This window comes from Mesoplodon bidens (assembly GCF_964165515.1).
Source record: "Mesoplodon bidens genome assembly, chromosome: 18".
Classification (NCBI taxonomy): Eukaryota; Metazoa; Chordata; class Mammalia; order Artiodactyla; family Ziphiidae; genus Mesoplodon; species Mesoplodon bidens.
The window spans coordinates 15,339,196-15,358,694 of record NC_138175.1 but is presented as its reverse complement, the minus strand read 5'-3'; the positions used below and the strand labels follow the sequence as shown (position 1 = coordinate 15,358,694).

General features: G+C 36.9%; 1 protein-coding gene across 2 annotated transcripts in view; it reads left to right on the top strand.

Moving 5' to 3' along the window:
* AP1G1 (adaptor related protein complex 1 subunit gamma 1) overlaps nucleotides 1-19,499 on the top strand; it is a gene marked incomplete at its 5' end in the record, with an annotated part of 80,566 nt that overhangs the window by 45,974 nt on the left and 15,093 nt on the right. For both annotated transcript variants that reach the window (XM_081216146.1, XM_081216145.1), the window contains 10 exons: nucleotides 634-775; nucleotides 2,660-2,756; nucleotides 3,935-4,011; nucleotides 7,825-7,920; nucleotides 8,385-8,465; nucleotides 8,668-8,766; nucleotides 12,202-12,257; nucleotides 13,338-13,451; nucleotides 15,826-15,966; nucleotides 16,704-16,758. In XM_081216146.1, the coding sequence (XP_081072272.1) occupies nucleotides 634-775; nucleotides 2,660-2,756; nucleotides 3,935-4,011; nucleotides 7,825-7,920; nucleotides 8,385-8,465; nucleotides 8,668-8,766; nucleotides 12,202-12,257; nucleotides 13,338-13,451; nucleotides 15,826-15,966; nucleotides 16,704-16,758 (958 nt within the window). The remainder of the gene's footprint in view (nucleotides 1-633; nucleotides 776-2,659; nucleotides 2,757-3,934; nucleotides 4,012-7,824; nucleotides 7,921-8,384; nucleotides 8,466-8,667; nucleotides 8,767-12,201; nucleotides 12,258-13,337; nucleotides 13,452-15,825; nucleotides 15,967-16,703; nucleotides 16,759-19,499) is intronic.

The following is a 19,499-nucleotide window of genomic DNA, read 5'->3' as shown; positions in this document are numbered from 1 at the left end:
TTACTAATTTTTTCTTCTTTTGAATAAATAAAAGTGTAAAAATTAATGTAACATCAAGGTTAATACTATATCATAAGATCAAAGACCTTATGGTATAGTATTTAGAGTATAGAGTGTTTAAGTATAGAGTGTATAGTATAGAGTGTTTCTGTTGTGATGTTTAAGTCATCTTAAATGCTCTAGCAGTAGAGATTGTTTTCTGATTTTTTTTTAAGGTTTTGGTTACTGTATTACTTTTTTTGTAGTTAGTAATAGAGCATATTAAAATCTTTTAAATATACAGTTGTGCTTCATATTCTGTCATTGCTAGTTTTTACTTTCAGTGGTTTGCTGAATTTCCTAAAGAGAGTTGTCTTTTAACATCCAACAGATAGCATGTTGTCCAGTTTATGTTGCTTTGGTATTTGGAAACATTGGGTTGCAAGCATGTAGAACAGACTGTCAGTCAGTTTGCTGTGTTGTAATTTGGAATAAAGTTAGAATAAACACTTTTTGCAAAAATAATCCTAATAAATATTTTCCGTATTAGAGAAATCATGAATCGTTCAGAGCTACCTCGTTAGATTGTGAAGCTTCTTCATGGGGAGCACCAGGCAGGGCATGTTCACTTCTGCCACCTTCTTTCTTTTGCAGTGATCTTAATCATAGCACGCAATATGTACAGGGGCTAGCACTTTGTACCCTCGGCTGCATGGGCTCCTCAGAGATGTGCAGAGATCTTGCAGGAGAGGTAGAGAAACTCCTGAAAACCTCCAACTCTTACTTGAGAAAAAAGGTAACTTTCCATGAAACCGAATGTCTGCGTTTGGATTAGGGAGTATTATGGAGATGAGAAGGCAGATTATTCATATTTGAAACCTCAAATGATAATATAACTTATCTTTCCCTGTGCAGTAAATGTATTTTAAATGATTATATATGAATCAGTTGTTTATAAATCAAAATCTTTTTTATACTAATTTTGGAGGTGATTTTTTTTTTTTTTTTTTTTGCGGTACGCGGGCCTCTCACTGTTGTGGCCTCTCCCATTGCAGAGCACAAGCTCCGGATGCACAGGCTCAGCGCCCATGGCTCACGGGCCTAGCCGCTCCGCAGCATGTGGGATCTTCCCGGAGTGGGGCAAAAACCCGTGTCCCAAAAACCCGTGTCCCCTGCATCGGCAGGTGGACTCTGAACCACTGCACCACCAGGGAAGCCTGGAGGTGATTTTTTTTTTTATTGCTATTTAACTCTCCAATTAATAAGTGATTGTGAACACTTTAATTCTCTTAATTCGTCGTTTTTCAAGGAAATGATTTATAAACAAGCAAATGTTATTGGACCCTAGATGGCATACCTAATTACTTCCTAAATTACCTGATTCTAAACAGTATTAAACAAAGTGATAATGAACAGATCTTTACGAATTTATTTTAGTGCCCATGTCTTTGTATTAGGGCCTTTGAATCTTGGAAGTGCAGTTCCATTGGGACCTAGATAATTATTAGGGAATGATGTAGAACATACTTCCTAAAATTGATATATCTAAATGGAATAGTAATGGAAGACAGTGATCTTATTCACTTATTTGCTTTTATTTGTTGATATAAACATTTTGTTGTTATTTTATTGTGCTTGAATCCTAAAACCTTCATAAACAGAGGGTAAAATTTAGGTCTTTAGAAGTGAGTCACATAATATCGTCTGGTTGGCGTTTATTGTGCCTCTGTATTAATGGTGTGAGACAAAGCTGTTGAAAGGGTCAAGCTGTTTTCCAGGATCATGCACTGTTAATGATGGCTACAGACCAAAGCCAGTCTTTTCTCTTAAAAAAATGTGTGGGCTGCTCTTGTTCAGAAAGATTAAATAAATAATTAATAAAGATTAATAATTATTAAATAAAATAATTCCCACAGATTAGGGAAAAAAATTATTTCCCCCAACTGTAGCATGGAAAGAATTAGCTGAAATCTTTTCTTGTTAATGTATCTAAACTTTTATGTTATTCAATTCCAACAAATAGTAGTTACGGTTCCTTTTGCCAGGGGTGGGGGCGTTTAACCAAAATCAGTCTTTGAATGTCTTTCTTTCCTGTGAACAAGTTTCTTCAGTAGAGACTAGCTAACTGAGAGGCGTTTAACTAAGATCCTAAGTAACTTTCAAATGATTTTCTTGATTTCAGTAGAGAGTGAATTGGGGAAAGTATAGGTATTATTAAAAGCAGCAGCAGATTTAAAGCATCTGCAGTATATATATCTTTCAGTTGCATAATGTTTTTATAAAACCTTTTGGTCTTTTTACTCAAAAGAATGATTATCACAGATGGAAGTCTTTATTTTTTACTTTGCAAAACTCCACATAAATTATGTTTAGCATGTTTGATAAGTTTGTGTTAACCATGGTCTAGTCGAGAAAGCTTTTGTCCACTTATTTGGTAATACATGACCGAAGAGACAGGTGAGTTAGAAGTTCTCGTTAATGCAGTCAGTATAAGTTGGAAAGCCCTAACCAGTTAATAAATAACTAGTAAGTCTGATAATAATAAATAATAAATCTGATACCTAACTCCTTTCTTTTTTCATGTAGGTGAACTAGTTGATGAGGTTTTGTTGTTTATAAGATTGGTTGTCCTGACTTAATTGAAATAAATCTTCTTTTGTCCTTTTTATGTTTTTTATAGGCAGCACTTTGTGCTGTTCATGTCATCAGGAAGGTTCCTGAACTTATGGAGATGTTCTTACCAGCAACAAAAAATTTGTTGAATGAAAAGAACCATGGTAATGTGATTTAGATGCACTCATGAAGTACTGGGGGAGAAGGGGAAAGAGAACAGGCTTCAGGCAGTGTTGGCCTTCTGTCTCATGCAGTGGACTCACCTTTCTACTGTGCTTGGACGCTTTTCCAGGAAGGGCTAATGGGTTGAATCTCTCTTCTACTCCCGTATCCTAGTTCTTGTAATTAGAGATTGATTCCTTTACAGTAAGCTTGTTGTTTTTCATTTCTGGTCCTCTTTTACTATATTAAAAATACTGTATTAAGTAATAGTGTAATTACAATGGATCCTAGCCTTAATTTTCATGTGTAAAACCCTTTGATTTCCTGACTATTTTATAATAGAAGAAAAAGTTATTTCTTTATTGCTTTGCCGTAGTAGTGTAAGATTTGTGAAACTACTCTTAGGTTACTTGTAACAGGAATTTGTAATGGGTACCCAGATATATTTTTATAAAGCTTGAGAGAAATTAAATGAAATGTGGCAGTTCTTTACCGAGCATTTTATTCTTCTTTTGAAGTCAGTGAAACAAGTTCTGAGTGAAGAAAATTCTTGTGTCCTAAATGCTAAGAGAAAAAATGGTAACGTGTATTTAATTTGATTAATGCAGTCCTGTGCCTAGAAGTCTCAAAATATACTTGTTGAACAAATGAATGTTTAGGGTACTTATTTATTATTTAGTGAAAAGTATGGTGTGATTCTTTTCACTCACTCTTGACCAAGCAAATTTACTTTGTCATTCACAACTACCTTGGGTTTTTCATATATTTTATCTGGAAATTTAAAATCTTAGTAAGATTTTTCTTCTTGAAATATCTATCAAAACTCAGCTAAGAGCTTATTAAGTCTGGAGCAGGTGATGTCCAGTTTATATTGACTAGGAGCATGTCTTTATGGATATTCTCAAATGTAGAGACAGGTGTATTGGTTCTCATTTTTTAGCAATTATTTTGGTCATATAACTTTAGAATATTCTGTTTTGATTGACATCACCAGTATTAAATCAGCAGGTATCTATTAATACCTTCTTTGTATTCACCTCAATGCTTAGATTCTTTGAGAGATTAAAAAACAAAAATAGCAGCTATCCTTTCGGAATTGACCTTCAGAACTCAAAGCCTTGTACTATGAAGTTGAATAATATAGCCTCATTTCTAGTTTTCATTGGTTCTTTTCTTTCAGGTGTCCTTCACACTTCTGTAGTCCTCCTCACAGAAATGTGTGAGCGAAGCCCAGACATGCTTGCACATTTCAGAAAGGTAGGTGCCATTCTGTGTGTCTAAGCCTTTCTTGATTGAAAATGGTTTTCCTGAAAAGTACATGATTTTCTCACCTATGAATTTCCTTTTGAAAGAAAGCTGTGGAGCTGAATAAAGGACTTAAACAGCCCTGCTGTGTGGTAGGGCTGGAAGCCAGATTTAGGCCTATAAGAACTGGCAGTAGTGCAGTGTCTTCCCTTTCATAATAGAAGTCTTCTCTCATTGTTGGCAGACACACCAGTCTCTCACGTGCTTTATCTGCTGTTTTCACAGTGAAGTTAGGAAATGTAACCTGAGGTCAAATTACACACAGGAAATGTGTGTGTGTGCGTGCGTGCGTGTATGTAGTTTAAGGCAGGTAATTTTTTTTTAAGGTGAAAACTGCAAACTGAAATTTGACATTACTTTTACCTAACATAGGGTCCCCCACTATTCATTTTACGCTGTGGTAACTACAGTGATGGAAGTCTCTAGCTTTCTTAAGTCCCTCCCTCCCTTTCTTAGAGCATTCTGAAGTGGAAATTTTTTTCTCCATTTACGTTAGAAGGCACTAGTAAGGAGGACCCAGAGAAAGACTGTTCTTTGGGTAATTACTTGCATTCAGTTCCTTTTATAGGGTGCTGATCACTCCATAAATTGGGCTTACTTTGTACTTTAGATCTAATGAAGCTCTAAGAGCAGCTCTTTTTTGGGAGGCTTTTTTGCCCTCTTAGATGTTCATGTATTGATTAAATTATTATAAAATAGTATGAGGCCCATATCTGTCCCTAATGCTTGCTTTGTATGTTTTGTTCCTGTTGTCTGTTTGGAATCCTGCTGTATGTTAGAATGAAAAGGTAAGAATTAACCCTCTTTTAGATGGTGCATGCTGGCATTAGGTCCTTAGTGGCTTTTGTGTATCCATCCACAAATGTGGCTTTTAAAAATATACTAATGCTGAAGCTGTGCTTAATACTATGTTATTTGTCCTAGCATTTTTGGCTAACTTCCTAGTCCAGGTTTTGTCTTGTCACTTAAACTCCTGACTCCAAAGTCAGCCTTGGATTTCAGTTGCAGCCTTTCCTGATTTGTAAGCCTCCTTCTCTGCCTTTCCTTTGTCTTCACTTGAGAAACTTTGAGCACTTTCCCATTGGTGATGGCAGTTCCAGATCAGTTTGGATCCTTGACGCCAAACACTGCTTCTTCTTGAAGCAGATATTTTAGAGCCGTGTGGGTAACCTCATGCTTTAAAAAGCTCCGTACATACTTCTGAACTTTCAGTTCAGACTTAGAGCTTTAATTTCCCCCTTACTTGCCCTCAATCTTGCCTTGAAGTTTTGGGATATTAAAAGTTTTTTGAGATAGAGTGGGTGGGCATCAACTGATTTTCATGGCTGCAGCCTTTCCCTTTGTCATTTTATTTTTGTTTGTCTTGTCATCAGTTTTGCATTTTTGTCTGAAAAATAAAGCTGGGTTCTAGGAATTTGTATGCTGAACACTTAGACATTTGTGCTTTTTGTCCCGGGGTGCTCTTACGTGGTGTGAGTTTAGTAGCTGAAGGAAAAAGGACTTCTCTGAGACAGAAACCAGATTGAAAAACAAACCACACTTAATTAATGAATGAATTTGGGGGCTGCATCAGATCTTCGTTGCGGCACGCGGGATCTTCCTTTGCGGTGTGCTGTCTTTTCATTGCGGTGCATGGGCTTCTCTCTAGTTGTGGTGTGCGGGTTTTTCTCTCTCTAGTTGTGGCACGCGGACTCCAGGCTGCACGGGCTCTGTAGTTTGCGGCATGCGGGCTCCCTCATTGAGGCACGTGAGCTCAGTAGTTGTGGCGCAGGCTTAGTTGCCCTGTGGCATGAAGGATCTCAGTTCCCTGACCAGGGGTCGAACCCGTGTCCCCTGCATTGGAAGGCAGATTCCTTACCACTGGACCACCAGGGAAGTCCCCAGAAACCAGATTTTAAAAAGTAATTGAGGATGTGGGTAGTACAAAAAAGGAGACCATTGGGAATGATGCAAGGCGAGCTACTTCTTGTGCCGAGCTTGGTAACTAGATGATCCCGGTTTTGTTACATTTTTTTTTTTTTTTAAATTTTATTTATTTATTTATTTATTTATTTATGGCTGTGTTGGCTCTTCGTTTCTGTGCGAGGGCTTTCTCTAGTTGTGGCAAGTGGGGGCCACTCCTCATCGCGGTGCGCGGGCCTCTCACTATCGTGGCCTCTCACTATCGTGGCCTCTCTCATTGCAGAGCACAGGCTCCAGACGCGCAGGCTCAGTAATTGTGGCTCACGGGGCCAGTTGCTCCGCGGCATGTGGGATCTTCCCAGACCAGGGCTCGAACCCATGTCCCCTGCATTGGCAGGCAGATTCTCAACCACTGCGCCACCAGGGAAGCCCCCGGTTTTGTTACATTTTAAAGCAGTTTATACAGTTATATTATTCTGACCTCTAATATAAATCTGTCCACAGTTGACAGATTTAATGAGGATTCTGTTTAGAATTTACAGGTCATGATAGCTTAGATTTGTTTTAATCTTGGAGTTGTCCAAATTAGATTTTTGTTTAGGTGACTTATGAAGTGCTTAATTGAAGTGTTATGGCCAAACTTATTTAAATTCCCACAGATTATGTTGTCTTGTATTTAGTAGTAGACTTAGTGTTGTAAATGTTTTGAGTGTGCACCTTGGGCAGAGCTTGGCTTTTCTTTCAGTCTTGATCCCCTTTTAGAATTGGAGAGTAGGGAGGAATCCAAACACGATGAGAAAAAAATAATTGAGTTGCAGCAAAGTTGGGGCTGTTTTGACTGCCTCCAAAAGAGATATGATTCAGTTTGCTTTGGACACTTCTTAATGTTAGGTGGTTAGAGTTGTTTATATAGCTAAATTGGGTTTGTAGTTAGAGACTGGAAATGTTCTTATTGTGGCAGACATTTTGGAATAGGGTTTTAACCTTAAATGATTGATCAACAGAGTTTGAAATGAATGATAATATTTAAAGCATTTTTAAGTTCAGCTTGACAGTAAAATTGCCTGTACTATGTGCTGTGAGTCAGTCTAATGGACAGAGTAAAAAGAAGAAGGGCATTCTGACCATAAGGAATGTATAGTTTCATTAGTGAGATAAGACAGGCAACAAATGTATAATTAGGTGCTGAAATGAAATTTTACCTAAAATTGTGTCATATGAGTTAAGAATAGGAAAAGGACATTATTCATGGCCTTGCTGTCTTCCTAAAGTGAAGGATACAATTTTTCATGTGTCTGTTCCACTTAGTCAATGTTGGAGGCTTTTGTATTCCCTGTTGTTTGTTGGAAAAGGATATAACGAGCCAAATATTAAGAGGAGAGAATTTTTTTCTCTATTTGAGATAGTTTGTTTTAAGACTATAATTTTAATAAAATCACCAGTATTTTGGATGTGATAACATTTTATATCCACATGTGTCGAATGTGTTAAAAACTGAATATATTTGTGCAACCTAGGTGTGTCAAGTCCTATAGAAGTAGAAATGCAAGATGCCCCATAGGTACCTGTTTTACTTGGTTCTCAGAGGCTTTCTAACCTCCTGTTATTTATAGTACCTTTGCGTGTATAACTCTGGAGTAAAAACATCTGGTTTGTTTTTAATTGAGATATTCCTTCTTGAGTTCTTGGCCAGAATACTCCTAAGTTATATTTATCAAACATCAACAGTATACTAGTATATTGTATCAGTAGAATTTGCTTGGACTCAGACCCTTGCATCCTTTTTCTAAGTCAAATTACCTGCCTATTCATGAGAAATTCTTTGATGTTCACTGTTTTTTGATGCATCTCTCTTCCCCGCAGCTTGTGCCCCAGTTAGTTCGTATTCTAAAGAACCTCATCATGTCCGGATATTCACCAGAACATGATGTTTCTGGGATCAGTGACCCCTTTTTGCAGGTGAGGTTGAAAGAAAGTTTTGGATAAATGATATATTTTGGAATAGATTTTTCCTTCCTCTTAGGTTTGTGTTGGGTAGAGATTTGGTAGTTAATTGATTAAACTAATTACATTAACAAATGAATAGTGACACATTTCTGTATGAGATTTATAGGATAAAATTATAGTTGTAATAGTCAAATCATATACTACATGGAAACTTGATTTACCAATATAATACAGCTCTGCAAGTGGTGGTATCCTTTGGCTGTGAAGTGTCAAAGTGTGGGTTGTCTAATAACTTCATTAAGACATAGAACCATGTATAACTTCTCTAAAGATAATGTTTAAATTTCTTCTGTTTTGAATTTTACCATTTCTATTGGGACCTAAGACTTCAATTTAAGTTATTTGAATTTCATATCAGGCGAAGTTCCTTTGTGCCAGGAGGAATTTGTTGACATTTGTCATATTTTGCACATTAGGTACGAATTTTGCGGTTATTAAGAATTTTAGGACGAAATGATGATGACTCAAGTGAAGCTATGAATGATATATTAGCACAGGTGAGTAGACCAAAACTTGCATTTGAGTAAACACTCATTTTAGTAAAGCAGGGTGTAGAATGATTGTGAGTAAATGGAGCAGTTTTTATTTGTGTTTTCTCGTTGGTGGCTGTAATCAGTCACAAAATGTCTCCTGTTACCTCTGGATATTTTTTGGGAGCATTGTTTTGTCACTTTTGTAACACCCTCTGTGTCTTTTCAGGTTGCCACTAATACGGAGACTAGTAAAAATGTAGGAAATGCTATTCTTTATGAAACGGTTTTGACTATCATGGATATTAAGTCAGAGAGTGGACTGCGAGTAAGTCTTTTTAATCTTTTCTTCCCTAAACATTTTATTTAAAATAATTGACTTGGATTTTGGAAATGAATTCCATTTGGAAATTAACTTTAGTAAAGAATGATGCAGAATATATAGTGCTTTTTTTTGGTATCTGAAGTATCATTTTCTCCACTGAAGGCTTAATATTGATTATAATAGAAACTGGAAGAGCTTAGGTATGATTAGAAACATAGATAATGTTAAGTGAAGGAAAAATTTCTTTCTTTCTCTTTTTTTTTTTCTTTTTTGACCACACCATGCGGCATATGGGATCTTAGTTCCCCGACCAGGGATGGAACCCATGTCCCCTGCATTGGAAGCGGGGAGTCTTAACCACTGGACCGCCAGGGAAGTCCCAAGGAAGCATTTCTGAATGAGCTTTTTTTAGAGCCATGATTTGAATTGGGCTCAGTCACTTCAAATAAGACATGATATTTGAGTTAATTCATTTCTCTAAATATTTATTTTTATTTGAGAAATAAACACAAAGTAAAAGAATTCAAACAGTACAAAAGGTATGCAGGGAGGAAGATGTCTGTCTGTAGCTTTCATGTGTAGACTCTCAATTTTTCTAGTGGGAAATATGGTTACTATTTTCTTTTTTTTTTTAACATCTTTATTGGAGTATAATTGCTTTACAATATGGTGTTAGTTTCTGCTGTTTAACAATGTGAATCAGCTATATGTATACATACATGCCTTCCCTCTTGCGTCTCCCTCCCACCCTCCCTACCCCACCCCTCTAGGTGGTCACAAAACACCAAGCTGATGCAGCTGCTTCCCACTAGCCATCTGTTTTACATTTGGTAGTGTAAATGTGTCAATGCTACTCTCACCATTTTCTAATGTACTTTTTTTTGGAGATATTTTATCCATATTTAAATGTGTCTGTACATGTGTATTTCTTGTCTACCCCACTTTTAAAAACTTTTTATTTAAAATAATTTTAGACTTACACAAAAGTTGGAAAAATAGTTCAGAGTCCAATATTACCGTTACGCTCAGCTTCCCCTAATGTTAGCATCTTGTATAACTGTAGTATAATTACCAAAACTAAGAAGTTAATATTGGTTCAGTACCATTAACCATATTACAGACTTCATTCACATTTCACCAGTTTTTCTACTGATGACTACTCCTTGATCCCACATTGCATTTATTGTCATGTCTCCTTAGTCTCCTCCAATCTATGACATTTCCTTCATCTTTCCTTCGTTTTTGTGACTTTGACACTTTTGAAGAGTACTGATCAGTTACTTTGTAGAATGTCCCTCAGTTTGGCTCTGTCTGATATATATATATATATATTTAATATTTATTTATTTATTTGGTTGTGCCAGGTCTTAGTTGTGGCATGCAGGCTCCTTAGTTGTGGCATGCGAACTCTTAGTTGTGGCATGCGTGTGGGATCTAGTTCTCTGATCAGGGATTGAACCCGGGCCCCCTGCACTGGGAGCACGGAGTCTTAACCACTGCGCCACCAGGGAAGTCCCTGATATATTCTTTTTTTAAAAAAATTTTTTCTAAATTTATTTTTTGGCTGCTTTGGGTCTTTGTTGCTGCATGTGGGCTTTCTCTAGTTGCGGCGAGCAGGGGCTACTCTTCGTTGCGGTGTGCAGGCTTCTCATTGCAGTGGCTTCTCTTGTTTGGAGCATGGGCTCTAGGCACGGGGCTTCAGTAGTTGTGGCACATGGGCTCAGTAGTTGTGGCTTGTGGGCTCTAGAGTGCAGGCTCAGTAGTTGTGGCACATGGGCTTAGTTGCTCCGCGGCATGTGGGATCTTCCTGGACCAAGGCTGTATTGGCAGGCGGATTCCTAGCCACTGTGCCACCAGGGAAGTCCCCCCACCCCGATACATTCTTATAATTAGCTTGAGGTTATGCTTTTTTGGCAAGACTACCATAGAAGTGGTGTGCCCTTCTCAGCTTCATATCAGGAGGTACCTGCTATCTGTTTGTCTCATTACTGGTGATATTAACCTTGATCTTTTGGTTAAGGTGGTGTCTCTCCACTGTATAATTGTTTTTTTCCCCTTTGTAATTATAATATTTTGGAGGAAACACTTTGACACTATGCAGATATTCTGTTCTCCTCAGACTTTTACCCACCATTTTAGTACCCATCAGAGGATCTTGTCTGCAACAGTTATTAGGGTGGTGTTCTAATGATACCTTTCTATTTCCCTCATTTTTTCCTCATTAAATAATTGGAATTCTTCTATAAGGAAAAACTCTCCCTCAAGAATTTATTCATTCTTTCAACCATTTATTAGTATAATAATTGCTAACCCATAGCTTTACTACAGTATTTGTGTATAGTTCTTTTTGTCATCTGGGTTGTTCTGCACCTTACACATTTCATGTTAGGTGAAAACATTATGTTGGAGCTAGTTTATATTCATGTATAGAGACCTCATTTTAAAAAAGGTTGTGGTAGAATATTCATAATATAAAATTTATCATTTTAACCATTTCTAACTCTGTAGTTCAGTGGCATTAAGCACATTCACATTGTTTTGCAACCTACACAGCCATTTATCTTCAGAACTATTTGGTCTTCCGAAACTGAATCTACGTACCTATTAAACAATAACTCTCCCTTATCCCCTGTCCCCAAACCCTGGCAACCACTGTTCTACCTTCTGTCTCTATGGATTTGCCTGTTCAGGACATTTTACATAAATAGAATCATATAATATGGGGTGTTTGTGTCTGGCTTATTTCACTTAGTATAATGTCTTCAAGGTACATCCATTTCGCAGCATGTGTCAGGATTTATTCTTTTTAATGGTCGCATACTATTCCGTTGTATGGATGTGTCATAGTACATGTAGCAAATTTGCTATTAATGGACTCTCCTATCACTTGTGATTACAGATAGTGTTGCAGTAGATTTTTGTGCATATGTACAAGTACATTTGTCAGCTAAATTCCTAGAAGTGAAATTGTTGAAGCAGAGGATATAGTTTCATTTTGTAGCTTTTATTTATTTATTTATTTATTTGGCTGCACCATGTGGCATGCGGGATCTTAGTTCCCCAACCAGGGATCAAACCCGTGCCCCCTGCAGTGGTAGCACAGAGTCCTAATCACTGGACCACCAGGGAATTCCTCATTTTAAATATTTGTAGTTACTGCCAGGTTTCCTTCCAGTGAGGCTGTTAACAATATTATTTTTCTGCTAATGATATAAAAACTTTAAAACAATCTTTCAGCAGAAGTAAAATACGGTTTTAGGAGCTTGCCTTCAGAATTTTTTTTTTTTTTTTTTTTTTTTTTTTGGCTAGCAATCTAAGAAGTACTAATTAAACTACCACCTTTAAATAGTTTGCACCTATCAGAGGCCAGAAAGTGACCCTTAAACAATATAGATATTTGATTTTCCTAAATTTTTAAGCTATGCTGTTTCTCTATAGGTCCTAGCCATAAATATCCTGGGTCGTTTCTTATTGAACAACGACAAGAATATTAGGTAAGTCAACTGAAAAATGTCTTGTATCTGGCTATTATAAACTCAGTGTACTCAAGAGTGACTTTGCTCAAGACCACACATGTATTGAGTGACATATCTAGAACTTCAACTCAGGATTTTTATTTTTAGTCTGGTATTAAAACCATTTTGATAAGAATTTGAGTATTTGCCTCATGAGTTAATTTTTAGTCCTGTTTATACGTTAGCATTAAGAGTCAGCAAACTTTTTCTGTAAGGGACCAGATAGATGGTCAGTATTTTAGATTCCATGGGCCTTAGGGTCTATTTGGCAGCTGCTCACCTCTGCCTCTTGGTGTGAAAGCAGCCATAGACTGTGTAAATGATGAGCATGGCTGTATTGCAGTAAAAATTGATTTACCAAACCAGACAGCAGAGGGCTGGGTTTTTGCAGATAGGCTGTAGTTTGCTGACCCCTGCTCTAAATTAAGAAGAAAAATATAACATTTCAGTTGCAAACCTGGAACATGTTTGTGAGCTCCAGCTATTTTTTTAAAGTAGATGAATTTATCAGTATTATCTTCTATTCTTTCTTGTCATGTTACAATTGAAAAAATGTGGAAATAATCATTATGGTACCCTGAATTATCTTCTCCTTCCAGAAGAATTCTTAAATACTTGGATCATAAACTCACATTTTTTCCAGGGGCAGTTTTGGTACTGGTATCAAACAAAAGCAGAGGAAATATAAATGGTAAAATTGAAATAATTTCTTCTTGTGTTTTGGGGCTCAGACAGCCTGAAAAGGCATACTATATACTTATTTTGTTGTACTACTTGAAAGAGTTTGGAAGAATCAAGTCAGTCACTTTTAGAAGTTTAAATGGAATTGACCATGAATACAAATCGAAATCTAAGGCTTCTGGTTGCCACAGCTTTAGATTATAGTGTTTTTTATGGCTTTACTGTGTTTCCATTTTACTCACTAATCTGTCTTGTCTTTTAAATATTTAACAATGTATGCTTTCCCTTAGTCATTGGACATCTTCTTTGTCGTTAAGCAGAGAACTATCCTGAATTTTACATTTTAATTCTGTTCTTCTGCAACTTTATGTCATGCAGATATGTAGCTTTAACATCTTTGTTGAAGACTGTGCAGACAGATCATAACGCAGTACAGAGGCACAGAAGTACCATTGTGGACTGTCTAAAAGATTTGGATGTCTCAATAAAACGGTAACAGATTATTGAAAATTCTGCTCCCCACCCATCACCTGATAACTTTGTAATAGTTTTGAGAGGGAGAATGTTGACATTTATGTATTTAGTCATTATTTTCACAGAGTAAATCCTTTTTTCGAAAGGATTGGCAGGGAGAAGTTTAGATTAATGAAAGAGGCCAGTACGGAATACTGAAGTGCACACTGAAGTTGTCCTTGGTTCTTTGATGAGTAAAACAGGTACACATAAGCTGGGCATATGTTTACTCAACAGAGGTACTGTGTTCTGTGTGTTGGAGGATGAAAATACGGAGTGATCCATCGGCTGAGTGTTTTATCACAATGCTGAAACTCAAATTGCTGACAGCACACATTTTCTCACAGTACTTCAAGATACTAGAGGCGGCCGTGTTTCTTAGAACAGTGCATCTAGGAATGACTTTTAGGCAGCACATAGGACTTAGAAAAGGCATGTATATTTTTTCCTTGGTGTAGTAATTGTACTGTTTCTCTTCTTAGAATAACTGTAGTTGTTTGTAAAACCTAGTTATAGTTGGCCTCAGTGAACTTTTGGTTTACTGTTCAAACCAGAAAAAATTAGATTTGAAATGATCTCTGAAACTATTCACTTAACAAATATTCATTGATAATTGTGTTCCTTTTATTTGCAGAGAACAGGTGCTAAGTGCTTGGGCAAACTAAAGATAAGACCTAGAGTCAGTAATAACAACTTTTACATAGTACTTTGCAAAGGATTTATAAGCAGTCTCTCAGTTGGTTCTCAGAGCAAGCCAGTAAGAGACTAGGCAATTACTTCTATCCCCAATTAACAGATTAAAATACAGTACCAAAGGAATCAAATGACTTACTCCAAACCTTACCCCTTGGACATGGCAGACGTGGGAATAGAAATCAGACTTTCTGACTTCTATTGTGTTGTTTCTCTATAGCTCATGACTGGGCTTTGCTTTTCAAAAGTAAAACCTGGGTCTCTTTGACAGGTTATATAACAGTAGGAGCTTAGACTCTGGAGCCAGAAAGCCTCATTTCAAATCCTAGCTCTGCCCTTAATAAACTTTGTGTAGTTACTTAGCCTTCCTGTGCTTCAGTTGTCCCATATGCAAAATGTGGATACAAGAGCACCCACTTCAAAAGGTTATATGCAGGATTAACTGGATTAACATGTGTAAAGTACTTAAGCACTGTGTAAGAATTAGGTATTATTGCATTTCTGTAAGGACTGAGTTTCTGTTGCTTGTAGATTAACTAAGATGAAAGTATTATTAAATTGGTATTTTTGAAAGTTAATTATATGCCATGTTTGACATTATTGACCAAATGTGAAAAGATGCCTGTAGTAACCTTATAACTTTAATATGTAAAACATGTCCATATTTGCCTTCATTGCCAAATTTGATAGGCGGTTTTAGAAACTCCTATTTGCTCTCATAACACATACCCTTTTTTTCCTTTTCATGGCTCTTATTCTCTTTTTCAGTTTTTTTCCCAGCTTTATTGAGATATAATTGTGTAAGTTAAAGATGTCCATCACACTGACTCGTCACACTTATCTGTTGCAAACTGATTCTCACTGTAGCATTAGTTAACACCTGCGTCCTATCACATACTTACCATTTCTTTTTCATGGTGAGAATATTTAAGATCTATTCTCTTAGCAACTTTCAAGTATATAATACATTGTTATTAACAATAGCCATCATGCTGTACATTAAATCTCCCCAACTTATTCATCTTATAGGTGGAAGTTTGTGCTCTTTGACCAACATCTCCCCATTTTTCCCACCCCTCAGACCCCGGTAACCACCATTCTAGTCTCTGTTCCTATGCATTCAGCTCTTTTTTAGCTTCCACATATGAGTGATACTGTACAATATTTGTCTTTCTCTAACTTATTTCACTTAGCCCTCAAGGTTTGTTTTTATTCTACTCTTCTATGTACCTTTTGATGTAAACTATGTTACATCATCTTTGGACTAAAGTGGATGTAATAAAAGGAGAGTATGGTGACTATATATCATGTTTTAAATGAATAATGCAGAGGTATTATCATTGGGTAATAATTTTTTTGCCTCTCTTTTTGAGCCTTTTAAGTATTCTAAATTTCAGCTTCATAGAATAGATTGCTGAACTCAAACTGCATTTTTGGTCTTTAGTAGCATATCTCTTGGGGATTTTTGAAGAAAAGTGTTGATGAACGTTCAAAATAAATTTGATAACTTTGGTTATCTCATGTGCAAAGATTGGGATCATAAGATCATGCAAAGACATCAATACATCCACTAGTGCTTGGTGTTCAAAGACAACATACCTGGGTCTTTGTTTCATTCCCACTGTAAATATCATAACTTTTTTTCCCTCCCCCCTGCAAGGCGTGCAATGGAATTGAGTTTTGCCCTGGTAAATGGGAATAATATTCGAGGCATGATGAAGGAATTGCTTTATTTTCTGGATTCATGTGAGCCAGAATTTAAAGCAGACTGTGCATCTGGAATCTTCCTTGCTGCAGAAAAGTAAGATTTAATTTTTATATTCATTGGTAAAAAATGCTTGGAACTTTTTGGAAAGCATCTTTAAAACATGGGGGAAATGTTGTAAACATGTTTAAACATGTAACATTTATTTCAGGCTTCCCATTAGAAATTAGGTTTGAGAAGGCCATTCTAGCCGGTATCTAATGTTAAGCATTATGCTAAGACCAAAATAATCCGACTTTTATAAAATCTCCTCTTTTATCTGTTCTTTAATCTCTCATCTATGATGTCCTTTTGATGAAGAGAATAGAAAAGTTACAGCATCTGGATGGTGGTTCTGTGTAAAACTTTTAGGAAGAAGCACCTCAAGATTTTGGTAGTATGGTTGTTTCTCCTCTTTTCACTGTGAATTTAAGGGAGCAAGTTTCTAGTCCTGGTGTGCCTGGGTCTCAGAAGAGTCCCTTTTCTTCTTTCTTCTCTGTCCTCTCCTGTCCTAACTTTATGATGTATTTTCTGAAAAACTGGAGACAGAGTCCCCAGTTCTCAGCTCAGCAACTCCTATTGCATATTACGTGGAACATCTGAATTTGACTATGTACCATTTCATCACCCTTTGAAATGGGAATTGCTGCTAGTTCTGAAGGTGAAATGGGTCCAGATATAATCACTTAACCTGTGAACCTAAAAAATGCTGTAGGACAGGATTTTTGAAAGTCACTGAGCAGAGCTTAGTTTATAGGTTCCAGTGTTTTCACCTAGTGCCATTATTTTCTCAGGTATGCACCTTCCAAACGGTGGCATATAGACACAATTATGCGCGTTCTGACAACGGTAAGTAGTGTTCTTAAGTCAACATATACTAAGGGCTGGATGTGTCGATTAACGAGTCAGACAAAGCCCTTGTTCTCATGAAGCTTATGTTCTAGTGGGGGAGATAGGGAATTCGTGGGGAAATATGTAACACTCTCTTGTCAGGCAGGGGAAAATGCTATGAAAAATACTAAAGTAGCATATGGGACTATACTGATGGCAGAGGAGGATGGGATATGGGGCAGTGGGCCAGGTGTCTTAGGTAGAAGAGGGCAGGTCACTCAGAGGAGGTAACATTTGAGTAGAGAACTTGGTTAAATGAGGAGCTGTGCAAAGATTTGGGTGAAGAGTGTACAAATCAGAGGGAACAGTAAGTGTTTCAAAGCCCTAGGGTAGCAAACAAGCTTGACCTGTCTGGAGAGCATCAAGAAGGCCAGTGAAGCCAGTAGAGTGAGAGAGGCAGATAATGGTAAGATTGATGCAGGGGCTAGATTCTATAAGGCCTCACAGGAGTTAGGATTTTATTTTGAATATGATAGGAAATCATTGGAAAGTTTTGAATGGCTAAATTCTGGATTTTAAATTATGATTTTATACAATATCCTTTCTTTGGTAGTCTTCCAGAATTTTGGAGCTTCTCAGTCGATCATTCAATTAATAGACAGGGATGAGAGATTTAAGAGTAAAAATGAAAATGTAGTGGCGTAACTATCTATGTCTAATTATGTCACCAGAAGTAAAAAACATTGACAAAGTTGACCACATTAAAATTTAAAACTTGTATAGCAGAAGGAAAAAAATCTACAAAGTTAAAAGGCAGATGACAATTAGGGGAAAAACCATTGTAACATATGACAGTGTGTTAATATTTTTAATCTATAAATACTTTACAATTAATAGGAAAAAGTAAAACACTAAAGGAAAAACTGGCATTTGAACAGACATTTGACAAAAGAAGAAATGGCTAGTTAACATTGAAAAATACCCTTACTCTTAAAGAGATAGTAAATAAAATAAAAGTGAGGTGTCATTTTTCACTTGTCATACTTTTTAATCTAATTCCTAGCACTAGTTAGAAAATAGAGAACAGGCAGTACTCTATTAATTCTGTTTTTAGAACTTTCTGTTGAAAAAATAAAAGGTCACTGTACAAAAATGTATATACAGAAGTGTTCATCCTAATCTTATTTATAATAGGGGAAAGCTGGAAACACCTAGGAGTCTCCAAATGGGCATGGGTTAAGTAAATTATGAAACATCTGTAGGAGGGAGTGATACCATTGAAATTTTAAAAATTTCAATTAAATAGTTTACCTACAATGAATTAATTTTGTAAAAGTTTAAAAGTCAGTATACTTAATTGGGAAATTATATTCTAACAAAAGATACGATGGTTTTTATAAGGCCCAAAAGAAGGGAAAAATTAGAGCTCCTGAAGAAAAATGTTTATCAAAATCAAAACCTTTTTAAAAAAAATTGCTCCAACTTTTCGGTTTTCCAATCAATTTATGTTCTCTTTTTATATGATCATATGATTTTTCTTCTTCAGCCTATTGATGTGCTAAGTTAAGTTAATTGATTTTTTAAAGAATTATTTATTTAATTGAAGTATAGTTGGCTTACATTAATTGAATTTTGAATGCTGAATCAGCCTTCCATATCAGGAATAAATCCCACATGGTTGTGACATATAGTTTTTTTAATGCATTATTGTTGTATTTGATTTTCTAATTTTTTAAAGGATATTTGCATCTGTGTTGATGAGAGATATTGGTCTATAGTTTTCTGTTCCTGATGTTTTCTTTGATCCATGTGTTATTTAGTAGTGTGTTTTTTAATTTCCAAATATTTGGGGACTTTTCAGCCATCTTTATATTACTTATTTCTAGTTTAATTTTGCATGATTTCTATTTTATTTATTTATTTTAAAATATTTATTTTATTTATTTATTTTTATCTTGGGCTGCATTGGGCCTTCATTGTGGCACGCGGGATCTTTTTGTTGTGGCGCAGGGGCTCTTCATTGCGGAGCGTGGGCTTCTCTCTAGTTGTGGCACGGAGGCTTCTCTCTAGTTGTGACGTTTGGGTTTTTCTCTCTCTAGTTGTGGTGCGTGGGCTCTGTAGTTTGTGGCACTCAGGCTCTCTAGTTGAGGTGTTGTGTGGGCTCAGTAGTTGTGGTGCGTGGGCTTAGTTGCCACGCGGCATGTGGGATCTTAGTACCCCGACTAGGGATTGAACCCGTGTCCCCTGCATTGGAAGGCAGATTCTTTACCACTGGACCACCAGGGAAGTCCCTCTGTTCTTTTAACTTTATTTTTAATGGCCCAGAATGTGATCTGTCTTGATGAATGTTCCGTGTGAGCTTGAGAAGAATGTGTATTCTGCTGTTGTTGAATGGCGTGGTCTATAAATGTCAATTAGATCATGTTGATGCTTTCTCTTATTTAAAACACTCTGCTTGTGCTTCCCTGGTGGCGCAGTGGTTAAGAATCTGCCTGCCAATTCAGGGGGACACGGGTTCGAGCCCTGGTCCAGGAAGATCCCACATGCCATGGAGCAGCTAAGCCCGCGAGCCACAACTACTGAAGCCCACGTACCACAACTACTGAAGCCCGCGCGCCTAGAGCCCAGGCTCTGCAACAAGAGAAGCCACCGCAATGAGCAGCCCGTGCACCGCAACGAAGAGTAGCCCCCCACTCACTGCAACTGGAGAAAGCCGGCTCGCAGCAACAAAGACCCAATGCAGCCAAAAATTAACAAAT